We start from the raw sequence: 13,626 nt of genomic DNA, 5'->3' as shown, positions 1-13,626 counted from the left end.
GTTCCCAGCCCCTCACTCGTGCGTGTAGGCTGGCGATTGAGCACTGGACTTCCAAAGGATGTTTGCTTACTGAGCCAGTAATGCGGTATTCATGTGTCCAGCTCAGCAGGGTTTGTGTAACTTAAGTATTGAGATGAGGACATATATTGTTAATATATTGTTCTCAAGAGGAGAAGAGGACGACAGAGGATGAGATGGCTGGATGGCATCACTGACTCGATGGACATGAGTCTGAGTGAACTCCGGGAGTTGGTGATGGACAGGGAGGCCTGGCGTGCTGCAGTTCATGGGGTCACAAAGAGTCGGACACGACTGAGCGACTGATCTCTGATCTGATTGTTAACTGTAAGCTGTAGTTACAACCTGAGAAGGTCAGCTGGATATCCTGTCTTCTAATTCTGGAAAACAAGACGTTGGAGTTATACCATTATTGTCAGCAGCTGTTTAGTGATGACAAGATTCCATACCACGTTAGCTGTTCATGTTCTTTAAGGAAGCAATTCAGATAGTGGCTGTGTCAGACCCAGAACTGTGGACCTGCTGCCGTGCGCGATTCAGGGCGGACGCTCTGCACAGCCACTGAAGATACCGGGAAGGGGGTTGATGACATGGGTGGCAGCCTGCTTGCTAACCGGAATGTCATCCTGCAGACGGCCTGAGAAGGCGGGCGTTTTGCCCACAGGTCTTGTGGGAAGGGCAGTACTGCGCGTTTCCTGTCCTCTGGCTCACTCTTAGCTGAAGCACTGTTCTGGTAGTCTCAGACCAATCTCTAAAGTTTATTTGGCAATCGTTTTGATGGAGGAGAGGGAAGTCATCTGTAGATGCTGCTACTGCTGCTGCTAAGTCGCTTCAGTCGTGTACGACTCTGTGCGACCCCATAGACGGAAGCCCACCAGGCTCCGCCATCCCTGGGACTCTCCAGGCAAGAACACTGGAGTGGGTTGCCATTTCCTTCTCCAATGCATAAAAGTGAAAAGTGAAACTGGAGTCATTTGGTCCTGTCCGACTCTTAGTGACCCCATGGACTGCAGCCCACCAGGCTCCTCCGCCCATGGGATTTTCCAGGCAGGAGTACTAGAGTGGGGTGCCTGCCTTCTCCGATCTGTAGATGAGGGGCATTTAAAATACACAGAAAGAGTTACACATCATTCACAGTATCCAAGAGGTAGAAGCGACCCAAATTCCCACTGACGGATGGATAAACAACAAAATGTAGTGTTTACGTGCAGGGGAATATTATTCAGTCTTAAAAAGAAGGAGACTAACACAGGCTACAACGTGTATGGACCTACAAGCCTGCACTCAGAGCGCTAAGCCAGACGCAGAAGGACCGGCACTGCCTGATTCCCCTCGTGTGAGAGTCCTCACGGGGCCAGGCGCAGAGATGGGGAGGAAGGTGGTGGCGGCAGCCAGGGGCTGGGGCATGGAAAGGGGAGTTAGTGTTTAAATGGGTGTAGTCTCAGGTTTTCAGGGTAAAAAAGTTCTAGAGATGTGTTTTACAACAATGTGAATGTGCTTAACACTATTGAATTACTAATATACACTTAAAATTAGTCAAGGTAGTAAATTCTTAATTTTTTTCACAATAAAAAAATTCTCTCTTCTCCTAATTTTATAACCAATTTTATAACCAACCATCAATTTTTCTTAATTGAGAAAAATAAAAGGAAGTGTTTCAGACACTGACTGATATTTGAGGGTCCTTTGGAGCTTGAACTTCAAGCCTTCAGTCTCTTGTCTATAAAATCAAAGGATCATACTGTAGCTCCAAGGCTCCTTCCAGTTCTGAAATGCCGTGGTTCAACATTTCACATCAGTGTCTGTCCCCTTCTTGAGTATTTGCGGAAGCTATGGATACATTTCAGGGTAAATTACTGTCTGTCCAGCTTTCCTTGACCATTTTTCACCAGGATCTTAACTCTCCAGAGTTTAGGTTCCAGGTGAGCAAAGTTGAAAGCCAGCCATGTATTTGTGCCATCATAAATTCCAAAAACTTCTCCTGGTCTGAACTTTCCGCTACAGAGAAAGTTTAAAAAAAAAAAAAAAAAGGATTGTTTAATTAGCGTTGCTTGTGCCTCTGCTGCTAAGCTTCCTTTCCGGTAAAGACATGTCACTGGTACTGAGCATATTTTTGAGGAGAACGTTTTCCTTCAATGAAGATGGCAGCAGCAAGTGAAGAGCAGTAAGGCTATCACCCACAGGCTGGAGAAGGATGGGAGCACTCCCCCAGGAGCATCAGGCCGATGCTGCTTTCTGTTTGATTGACCCCTCCCTGCTCCCTGCCAGCGTCTCCGGGACTTTGATCCCTCTCTGCCAGACAAATCACACACACACTGTACTTTAGCTATTCCAGGCCCCCGTTTCCTTCCCTGTTTATCAAGCGCCCATTCTGTGCCATATAATTATGAATTGATTTTGTAAGTTTTTAGAGGCAGAGTTGGGATGGAATTAAGAGGTCCGTCAGAGCCTCACAGAAGCTCTTGCTGACTTTGACGCTTCTGGAGGGAAGCCAGGCCTCTCCATTCCAGATACAATCTGTTCACTCGTTTCACAGAACGGAACGTGGAGTTGAGAGGCGTAGCCCAGGGGTACTTTACCCTGTGCTTCTGTAGATAAACTAAGATTAGATCAAAAGCTAAATCTACATATTAAAAAAAAAAATAACAATGAAGCAGTCAGAGGCAACGGAGATTTATATACTCTGTCTTGGACTTGAATAAAGTCCTCCGGAAGTCTACATAAACTTATAAACAATGACCAGAATTGCCCCCTAAGTGGACCCTGTGTCTTTGGAAAGGTGAAATGTTTCTATAGGGATAAAAGGTTCCCCAGCGTTCTGAGAAGGTTTCAGAAAGCAGAGCAGTGAGAGGCTTGTTTATTTTATAGTTTTTTCAGCCTGTTCAGTATATAGTTCCTCTGCAGCTTAAAAGGAGAAGGCAATGGCAACCCCCTCCAGTACTCTTGCCTGGAAAATCCCATGGACAGAGGAGTCTGGCAGGCTGCATTCAGTGGGGTCACTGGGAGTTGGACACAACTTAGTGACTTCACTTTTTTTCACTTTCATGCATTGGAGAAGGAAATGGCAACCCACTCCAGTGTTCTTGCCTGGAGAATCCCAGGGACGGGGGAGCCTGGTGGGCTGCCATCTGTGGGGTTGGACATGACTGGGGTGACTTAGCAGCAGCAGCTTAAAAAAAAAAAAAAAGACTTCTTCATGCAAGAATTTAAACCAGTGTTCTCTCGGCTTTTTCTAGAAATGCCTCAAGTCTGGGGCCATCGTGTTTCCCCACAGTTGCCATTCTTCTAGAACAAATGCCTCTCAGTTGGAAATCACTCATTAAACTCGCTTCCCTCCTCCAGGGTTGACACGCACTGAACAAGACTCCACATGCTTTAAGAGGAAGCCTGTCTCACCCCTGACTTTTTTACGTACAGTAATGGCTTTTCTGCACCCATGCATGTGTGAACGCACAAGAGCTCACACAGCAGTGCTGTTTGGAGACAACTGTGGCATGAGTTTCCCTTGGGAATTTTTATCTTGGTGTCTGTCCTGCTCCCGTTTAGCCGATGAGTCTAGCCGATGAGTCTCCTAGTCTAGTCGGCCAGACCTGCTCACTCTTGAATTCCACGAGAAGCTGTTTCGTTGTGAAGCGCCTTAAGTGGAAGCAGATACTAACAGCTCTGGAGCAGAAAGAACACTGACCTCACAGGCAGGAGGTGGACGGGCTCATCTCCGCTCTGACCGTAACTGACTGTGGGACCTGGGCGGGCGGAGAGGGCTGCCTTGGGTCCTGCGTCTGTGGGGGGTTGGCTTTATCGGTGAAGGTGGCGGTGGTGGGTGCTCGTCACCAGTGTGGGTTCGTCACGCCTCCCTGGACACTGATGGACACCGTGTCTCACCCGAGCGCTTAGAATGTCCACCAGCAGCCTTGTGAGGTATCCCGTGTTCGATGCGGAAGTTCAGACGGGGTGTGTGTGGATAGCTCTCCCGGGGACACAGAGTTAGGAGGAGGACAGCCCATGGCTGTTGGGCAGTTCTCAGAAGAGGGGTCACGCGGGCTGGCCTTATCTCCTCCAAAGGTGAACGAAGGCCGGAGGTGGGAGGAGGCGGCCAGGTGTGCGTTCCTCCTCCATTGGCTCTCAGCACTCTCCCTGGAAGGCAGCAGTTCCACTGTAGGCTCATGAACAGCTTATCCCTCAGCCTGGTCTCCTTGCTCACTTCTCAGAAAACTCTCGCCTGTCCGCCTTCAAAGGGAAAGAGCAGCACGGAGCCCCCGTCGGGCAGGGTCGAGGTCGGCCGCCTTGTGTGAGAGCCCCTGCTCTCGGGTCTGGGCCCGCAGCCCCATTGGGCTTCCTGAGCGGTTGCCCTGCCGACCTCCTGCGGAGCCCGCGTGTCGCCTTCCTCCCCACCGTCCTTGCCGCCATCATCGTCCATCCGCCCTGTGCTCGCACCAAGGCTCCCCACAAGCCCACAGGGCACGGTGCCCCTCGCCGAGCAGGGGACAGGGGGGCCGCGCATGTCACTCTGTGTTTCTGTCCCATGTTCTCCGGGCAGCGGCGAGCTGACGACCCAATGACCTGGCCCAGCGCGAGTGTGAGAAGCGGGCCTCGTTTCTCAGCGCTGGGTATCTGCCTTTGGTGGGTTTTACCTGCGTGTATGTGAAGGGCGGTTTCACTGATGATCACACACAGTCACGTGTCTGTTTCTTCACTCAGAGACATAACTAGGAGTCGCAGGGAAGAGGAGAGGCTTCGAGCAAGATGTACCTAAATTCAAATCCTGACCCTCATCAACCCGTTCTCTCCTCGGTCAGGGTATTTAATCACTCTTAAGACTTGATCGTCACTCAGAGTGTCTTCTGAAGCCCAGGGAACACCATTCGTGAGTGAAGGCTAGTCTTGTCCCTGCTGCGTATGTGAAATGCCAGAACCAAGGGATATGTCACAAATGCTCTCTCATCCCCAAACCTTGTAATTAAGGCTGTCATTTCATAGATTGGTCAGTTATAAATAATTGAAAGGCTCTAAAAAGTCTCTGAAATGGGGCCTGATAATAATCTTAGCTTTATTCAATAATGCTGATGTGCAGTTTAAATTAGTCTTTTACATAGATTCTTCTTCTTCAAGCATGTCCTCTTCATAGAGCCTAGCAAGTGCTTCTCTTTTCCTCGCCCCCCATCTCGCCTCCTTAATGTTGTAAAAACCACCAGCCCGAAGTCACATAGAATCCCCTTCACTTCACTTCAGTCACTCAGTCGTGTCCGACTCTTTGCGACCCCATGGACTGCAGCATGCCAGGCCTCCCTGTCCATCACCAATTCCCAAAGTTTATTCCAACTCATATCCATCGAGTCAGTGATGCCATCCAACCATCTCATCCTCTTTCGTCCCCTTCTCCTCCCACCTTCAGCCTTTCCCAGCATCAGGGTCTTTTCCAATGAGTCAGCTCTTCACATCAGGTGGCCAAACTATTGGAGTTTCAGCTTCAACATCAGTCCTTCCAATGAATATTCAGGACTGATTTCCTTTAGGATAGACTGGTTGGATCTCCTTGCAGTCCAAGGGACTCTAAAGAGTCTTCTCCAACACCACAGTTCAAAAGCATCAATTCTTCAGTGCTCAGCTTTCTTTATAGTCCAACTCTCACATCCATACATGACCACTGGAAAAACCATAGCTTTGACTAGACGGACCTTTGCTGGCAAAGTAATGTCTCTGCTTTTTAATATGCTGTCTAGGTTGGTCACAGAGAAGGCAATGGCACCCCACTCCAGTACTCTTGCCTGGAAAATCCCATGGACAGAGGAGCCTGGTAGGCTGCAGTCCATGGGGTCACGAAGAGTCGGACACAACTGAGTGACTTCACTTTCACTTTTCACCTTCATGCGTTGGAGAAGGCAATGGCAACCCACTCCAGTGTTCTTGCCTGGAGAATCCCAGGGACGGCGGAGCCTGGTGGGCTGCTGTCTATGGGGTCGCACAGAGTTGGACACGACTGAAGCGACTTAGCAACAGCAGCAGGTTGGTCATAACAAAGGAGCAAGCATCTTTTAATTTCATGGCTGCAGTGAATTGGCTTTTAATTTCACCATCTGCCGTAATTTTGGAGCCCAAGAAAATAAAGTCTGTCACTGTTTCCACTGTTTCCCCATGTATTTGCCATGAAGTGATGGGACCAGATGCCATGATCTTAGTTTTCTGAACGTTGAGTTTTAAGCCAACTTTTTCACTCTCCTCTTTCACTTTCGTCCAGAGGCTCTATAGTTCTTCTTTGCTTTCTGCCATAAGAATGGTGTCATCTGCATGTCTGAGGTTATTGATATTTCTCCCAGCAATCTTGATTCCAGCTTGTGCTTCATCCAGCCCAGTGTTTCTTATGATGTACTCTGCATATAAGTTAAAGAAGCAGGGTGACAATATACAGCCTTGACGTACTCCCTTCCCAATTTGGAACCAGTCTATTATTCCATGTCCTGTTCTAACTGTTGCTTCTTGACCTGCATACAGATTTCTCAAGAGGTAGGTCAGATGGTCTGGTATTTCCATCTCTTTCAGAATTTTCCAGAGTTTGTTGTGATCCACACAAAGGCTTTGGCATAGTCAATAAAGCAGAAGTAGATGTTTTTCTGGAACTCTCTTGCTTTTTCGATAATCCAACAGATGTTGGCAGTTTGATCACTGGTTCCTCTGCCTTTTCTAAAACCAGCTCGAACATCTGGAAGTTCACTGTTCACGTACTATTGAAGCCTGGCTTGGAGAATTTTGAACATTATTTTACTAGCATGTGAGATGAGTGCAATTGTGTGGTAGTTTGAGCATTCTTTGGCATTGCCTTTCTAGTCTGTCAAAACCTGAGGCAACATCACCAGCAAGTTCACGAGCCAGTGGGCTTCATCTGGAAAAGGTGAGGAGTTGGGTGCCTTGCTTTCCAAGACCCTGACAGCACAGGAGTTCCTTCTATGACTCTGCTCTCTGTAACACACCTTGTTGAGGTTGGAGTGGAGCTTCCTTCACGGTGTTAACCTGCACTCACTCAGCCGAGCGTGTCCCAGGGTCTCCTGCACATACATGGATGTGCCCTCAGAGCTCAGTGCACACCCGTCACTGCGCGCAGGCCAGCCTGCTCCTGACCCTGCCCACTGCAGATGGCCGTCGAGGCCAGCTTCCTCCCGCGGGCGTGCAGGGGTACAAGGCCCCCCTCCATGCCTGATGTTCTCTGATTCTGAAAGTAATTGATGGTGATAGTTAGATCCCGGAAGCATACCTGTGAATGCTGGATTTTGACCAAGGTGAGGTTTGCCACTGACCCTCTGCATTTACTGAACTGACTTGAAACAGCTTGGCTGCCAGGTGTCACAGGCAGCCTGTCGCGTTGACGTGGGCCGTGGCTCACGGCCTGAGTTATGTAACGGTGGTTCCCACTGTCGGCTGCGACCTCGGGGCCAAGTCCAGAAAAGCCCTTGGCTACACTTCACAGAAGCTTTTAACACCAAGTGATGGCAGGGACGTGGCGGGGATCACGGCGGCTTTTGGGGACCCGTGAGCTGTGACAGAAGCCACCCTTCACACAGGTGACAGACCGCGGATACCTCGTCACCAGGGAGACATCCTTTACCGGACCGGACAGGCCTCCCCGGAGGAGTGGGGTGAGGAGGGGAGACTGGAAGAGAGCACAGATCCTGTCTCTGGCTCTGATCCCGATGTGTCTCAGCCAAGCAGGCTCAGCACGCGCGTTTTCAGTGACTCTCAGCTGTTGTGTGAAGTTTGCAGCTGTCCCTGTAGCCGCCGTGTTTTTCTTGCCATGATCTTATAGCGGTTAGTACTCTGCATTGTGTGTGGCTGTCCCTGCTTTTCTTAATAATTAAGTGCTTTTCTTACTGAAAACATGTTTTAAAGGGAGCACATGTTTCCCTCTCGGCCAGCGACCGTGCTTGTTCTCTGCTGGCCAGTTTAGAGAGCCGTTAGGCAGCAACGTGGCCGCTGGCAGGGGTCCTGCTCGCTGATGGCCGGCCGCCCCTCTGTTGATGGACTGCTCTATCAGATAGGCGGAAGCGACCCCCTCTGCCGGGACAAGAAGATCCAGCAAGAGCCAGAGCAGTGGCACAGGCCCCACCCGTGGGAGGCGCTGCAGTGCCGGCGTCCCAGGGGCGCATCCCGGTTTGGTTTCAGATCCTGGCCGTGCAGGGTGCACGCCTTCTCTGCATGCGCGCCCAAGCCTTCATTCGTGCACACGGCCTCAGTGTCGTGCCAGTCATACCCTCCCGAGTGCGTCTCAGTTGACGTGGCCTCGCGTCCAGTATGGAAGGCCCTCTGTTTCCTGGCCGCCCGCCTTCCCCGGTCCTCCGGGGCTTCGAGGTGTGTTGACGGGCGCTGTTCTAACTGCCTGTGTCAGAGCTCTTCGGGAGCCTCATCAGTCTGTGCGTCTCTAATTGACATCAATAATGCGTTTGCATCTGTCAATACTCCCTAATCACCGGGTTATAAACAGTGGAGCTTCTGTGATAAGTCATTCCCACAGCTATCTTCAGACATTAGGGCTTAAGGCTCCTGTCAATATTTTGATGTGCTATACATTGTTTCTATGAGGACATTCTTCTCTTACGAGAAGGGCAGCTGTGCAGCAGGAGACAGAACTGAGTCAGTGTCGCCGCGTGAAACCCAGCTGCAGAGGCGGAGCATCCAGCGGAAACACAGGACGGCTGGCCGTCCAGCGCGGTGCACTGCGGTCAAGCTGCCTGGAGTCACCGTGCCCGTGATGCTGTGAGTCCCTGAGGGCGACGTGCGTGCCAGGGCCCTGCCCGAGGAAGGGAGTTGGACCAAACAGTGGCGGATGTTCCAGGAAGGAGGACGTGTTATCATCAGCTCGATTTTCCGAAGAGGAAGCTTGCTCGAGTCAAGTGGTGACTGCGAGGCTGGGTCTCACCCCCAGAGCTGGTGGCGTCCATGGCTGGACTCTTGGCCTTTTAGGGACCAGCTCGACCAAACCCAAAGAGGGAGACCCAGTGTCAGAGCACCGACTCCACGGTGTCTGTTACGCAGCCAGAGGCTCCAGGATGTCTGGCTTGGGAAAAGATGCGTGTGGAAGTCTGTCCCCTGTCACCTGCGGGAGGGTTAGCCCTGGGATCTGTGCATCAAGCAGCGAGGCCAGTCCTCTGACCTGGCGGGAGGCACCGCTGTGACCCACAGCCACGCCGTCCCCAGCAAGTCCCGGGTCAGCCACCAGCCACTGCCCCTGGGCAGGTCACTAGGCTGCCATTTGTGCCCGTGTCCTCAGTCACAATGGAAGTGACGGCCATACCTGCTTAGTAAGGCTGTTGAGGGTTCATTGAGTTAAGCGGAACAGTGCTTCCGGTGGTCCTGGGCTTGTGGGGTGTGTATTAGAGGGTTTGCTGTTGTTTCAGTGTGAAGCCAAACTAGGTGTGCAGAAGAGGGCTCTGAAAACCAGTCAATCTCTGTCCGTTATTCCTGAGCTCTTTATGTGCTAGACACTCTTCCAGACAGTAGGATACAGCAGTAAATGATAATAAATGAGACAGGTCCTGTCCCTGCCCCTTCCCCCGTGAAGCTCACATTCCGTGTTAGAAAGAAAGGAAGTTACCGTGTGAATCAGTGAAACACCCGTTCAGCACATGAACAAGCCATGTTGAGAGGTGAGCCCCCAGCCCTTCCCTTGAGACCACTGAAGACATCCCGGCTGAGGCCAGCTGAGGTCCTTGTGAGGAGAGGCTCCTCCTGGGGGCTTTCGTGGTGTTCCTAACATCCCTCTGCAAAAGAAGGTTAATTTAACATGCCTCATATGGCAGCACAGGAGCACGTGTCGGTAATTTAAAAACAAAGATACATTAAGGCTACATGCATGAACTTTTTTTGCTAGTGACATTAACAACTTAAAAAGCTTAAGGTCTCCCACCAGAAGCTGTACCCAAACACCCGAGGCCCTTACATCTGAAGGCCAGGCCTCGCCCCTGGGCCTTGCTCCCCACCCCTGGAGCTGTCCCTCCCACCTCACGGCCCCTGACCCGTCCTGTTCAGGTAGAAGTGATGCCCTTTAGATGTCGTTCATTTGAAGGCCTTGGGAAGCGAACTCCTGTTCACTCAGCAAAGGAAACAGACCGTGTCTGAGAGGTGGACATTATCACTCATGGCTGTGAAGTTAGGCTTCCATGAGCTCTGCGTTTTGACTGAAGTGACTTCTTGGTTTATTAGTGTTGGGGCGGGGATCAACACTTTTCTATATGTTAAAATCCTCGCTCTAATCTCATAACACCCGTGGTACTTGCTGACAGCATGGATGACGTTTGCAGATGTAACTTTGAAGAGGTTCACTGTGCACCTTCTAAGTGCGCGCTCCACTCAGCTGCCAGGGTAGGCGCCTAAGACAGCTCACGGGCTGATGTTAAAACTCGTCCCTCAGGCTTGTTTTTTCTGAATGAAAAGTAGCGTATCAGTCTTCTCTGGATGGTTTTCTCCTTTAAAAAATTATTTTACTGGAACTTGAACAGCTTATGTAAAAGAATGAATATTTTGCCTTTCACTTAATTTCACCAACGTTGACATTAGGTTGCAGACGTAACCCTATCTCTGTAGATGTCAGCGGTGTCTTCTTAGGACAAGGACATGTGTCTGCCGTCTCAGGGTACTGTTTTCACACCTCAGATCTGAGCATCAGTGAGTGCTGGCTGACTCACAGTCCGTTTTCACACCTCCAGCCGCCCCACCTTTATAACTGCCTCGAGCCAGAACCCATTCAGGCCTCAAGAGGTGCATTCACGGAAGAGGTGTAGGCACGTCTCAAGTCTCCTTTGATGAGGAAGAGACCCTCTGCCTTTTTTTTTTTTTTTTCATGATATTGGCATATTTAGTCTAGACTATTGCCTGTCTGAATCTGTTGGTGTGTCTCTGTTATTACACTTGGAACAAACCCTTCGGCAGGAACCCTGAGTGGGTGATAAGGCTTCTCCCTTTCCAGCCGTCAGTAGCCCACAATGCTGCTGGAACTGTTATTGGTTTGTGCTCAGTTTGATCCTTTGTTAAAGTGGAGGTGAGATATTTCCATGACAAACATCCCATTTCTCTTCGTGATTAATAAATCAACGGTTCCCCATCAGCCTTTGACCCAGTGATTTCCAGACCCATTAACGCGCCTTGCCTGAATCAGTTACTACCTCGTGGTTGCAAGATGGTGACTTGTCTAATTCTCTTATAACCTCCTTGGCTTCTCCGTATCACTTGGGGCCCTTTTTAATGGCCGTAAGCCTCAATTACAGTCAGGTATGTTTCTTAGTCATCTGTCTTGATTCTCCCAGTTTAGCAAACACATGATCTTAGCCCAGGACTCAGAGGGCTCCCTCCTGACCCACTCTGGGGGTTTATCTTGGAGTCAGGTTCCGCCCCGGGTGTCACATGGCTCCACCGTTTCTCCCGGAGGCCTGGAGATCAGCCTGACGTCAGAAGGCCGGGCTTCCGTGAACTGCCCGTTGGCAGCTGTTCAACCTGCCTGGAACTCGGACGTGAACGAAGTGGAGACATGGGCTCGCCTTTATAGCTCCCTGGGGATCACAGCCGCACACGGGGCTTCCGGCCTCTTCACCTGAGGTCTGGCCAGCATCTCACGTGACTCGGGTCTCTTTTGCCTCATGATTTCTTTTTATCACTCCCAGTATTTTATGTTAGAGCTTACCATGATGTGTTAATCTCCCAAATGTTGACACTTATTCAGTTTGCTTTTTCTCCCTCTCCTGTTAGAGACATTGTGGCTGTAAAAACCTTCACGTACATTCCTGGCTGTTTTCTTAAGACAAACTTCTAAAATGAAGATTATCGGGTCAAAGTTTGCCTGTGTTTTAGGGTAAAAGCATAATGCCTTATATGTGGTATCACCCCCAAGAATGTGCCTGCCTCGAGCAGACAGAGGTCTCTGGGCTTCGGTGAGCCGTGGGCCGGAGCTCAGAAGCTTCAGTCCGCTCGGCCGAAGCCTGGTGCTTCTGCCCGACGCCTCCCCATGCAGCTCTCTGAGGCCCCTCTGGCCCCTTCAGTCTGCGGTTTCAGGCGCGGCTTTAATCCGGATGAGCACCTGTGAGACGACGAGGGGTTTTTCCATTATTTGTCGATCACAATGTGTGTGATCTCAGCGTGGAGGTCCATTTTTCAGGGGCAGGGTGGGGTGTCTCACGTTCATAACCGGTTCCTGCAGCTCTTCTGCCACCTCAGCACACGGGGAGCCCTCCACCCACAGTCGGTCGTTCACGCGTTTGTACTCCCGGAAGCGGAACAGGAGTGACCGGAGGGTGACGGCGGTTCTAGAACTGCACTGGGGGTTTGAATTTTCCCTTCTCAGAGGTACATTGGTCCAGCTGTTGTGATGTAACGTATCTGTAGTTAGGCCTGTGACTGATCAAGCCGCAGCTCTGAGCCGGCTCCTCCATGTGGGCCTGGAGCTCAGCGTGACACGGGGCCCTGGACGTTGCTCTTGGGACTCCAGCCCAGGAACATCCTCTGGCAGGGACGGCAGCCCAGATGATTTTTTTTTTAAATCTTTCTTTCAGCTGGGATAGAACATGTTTGCCAGTAAATTCTTTTATTGAGGAAAAGATGGGGGTTTTGAGGTCAGTGAAGCCCATAGCTGCCCTTCTGCCCTGCCGCTGAGGCAGCAGCTGACACCGTCTGCTCCATTCATTCCAAGTGCACACTGGCAGGCGGCTGAGACCTGGCACGGAGGTTTGTGTTTTTGTTTTTTTTTTAACTGAATTGTGTCCCAGGAAAGAGTCTGACCCAAAATGCTTCCAAAGGTGTCAGAGGAAGGGGACTAACTTCAAAATGATGTTTTCTGGCCTCTGATGTTCTCAGTCACGTGAGAAGCGGTCAGGTTGTCGTGCTGTGTGCACGTACACATGGGTGCTTATGTGTGTGTATTCTGCTGGGGGGGGGGGTGGTAATTTTAAAAACATCTACTTCTGCTTCATAAACTACACTAAAGACTGTGTAGGTCACAGCAGTCTGTGGGAAATTCTTCAAGAGATAGGAGTCCCAGACCACCTCACCTCTCTCCTAGAAACCTGTATGCGAGTCAAGAAGCAACAGTTAGAACCAGTCGTGGAACAATGGACTGGTTTAAAATTGGGGAAGGAGTACAACAAGGCTGTATGTTGTCAGCCTGCTTATTTAACTTATATACAGGGGCTTTCCAGGCGGCCCAGTGGTAAAGAATCTTTATGCCAGTGCAGGAGACACAGGTTTGATCCCTGGGTTGGAAAGATCCCTGGAGAAGGAAATGGCAACCCACTCCAGTATTCTTGCCTGGGAAATCCCATAGACAGAGGAGCCTGGCAGGCTACAGTCCATGGGGTCACAAAAGAGTTGGACACAACTTAGTAACTAAACAAGAACAACAAACAGGACATCCTGCAAAATGCTGAGCTGAATGAATCACAAGCTGGAATCAAGATTGCCGGGAGAAATATCAGCAACCTCAGATATGCAGATGATAGGATTCTGATTGCAGAAAACAAAGAGGAACTGAAAAGCCTCTTGATGAAGGTGAAAGAGAATTAAAAAGCTGGCTTGAAACTTAGCGTTAAAAAAATGAGATCATGCTATCCTTGGCATCCTGCCCCTTTACTTCATGGC

General features: G+C 50.3%; 1 protein-coding gene across 7 annotated transcripts in view; it reads left to right on the top strand.

Annotated features, from left to right (window-relative positions):
- Nucleotides 1–13,626, top strand: part of LYRM4 (LYR motif containing 4) — an 88,949-nt gene that overhangs the window by 28,628 nt on the left and 46,695 nt on the right. Inside the window, exon 3 of one of the 7 annotated variants that reach the window (XM_055570521.1) lies at nt 11,385–11,811. The exons of 5 other annotated variants lie outside the window; for them this stretch is intronic. In XM_055570521.1, coding sequence (XP_055426496.1) covers nt 11,385–11,594 — 210 coding nt within the window. In that variant the 3' untranslated portion in view covers nt 11,595–11,811. Of the gene's footprint in view, nt 1–5,738; nt 6,137–11,384; nt 11,812–13,626 lie in introns of those variants that run through there. One more of the 7 variants, XM_055570522.1, reaches the window with a different exon arrangement.

This window comes from Bubalus kerabau, chromosome 3 (genome assembly GCF_029407905.1).
Source record: "Bubalus kerabau isolate K-KA32 ecotype Philippines breed swamp buffalo chromosome 3, PCC_UOA_SB_1v2, whole genome shotgun sequence".
Taxonomy (NCBI): domain Eukaryota; kingdom Metazoa; phylum Chordata; class Mammalia; order Artiodactyla; family Bovidae; genus Bubalus; species Bubalus kerabau.
This window is presented reverse-complemented; position numbering and strand designations above follow the sequence as displayed.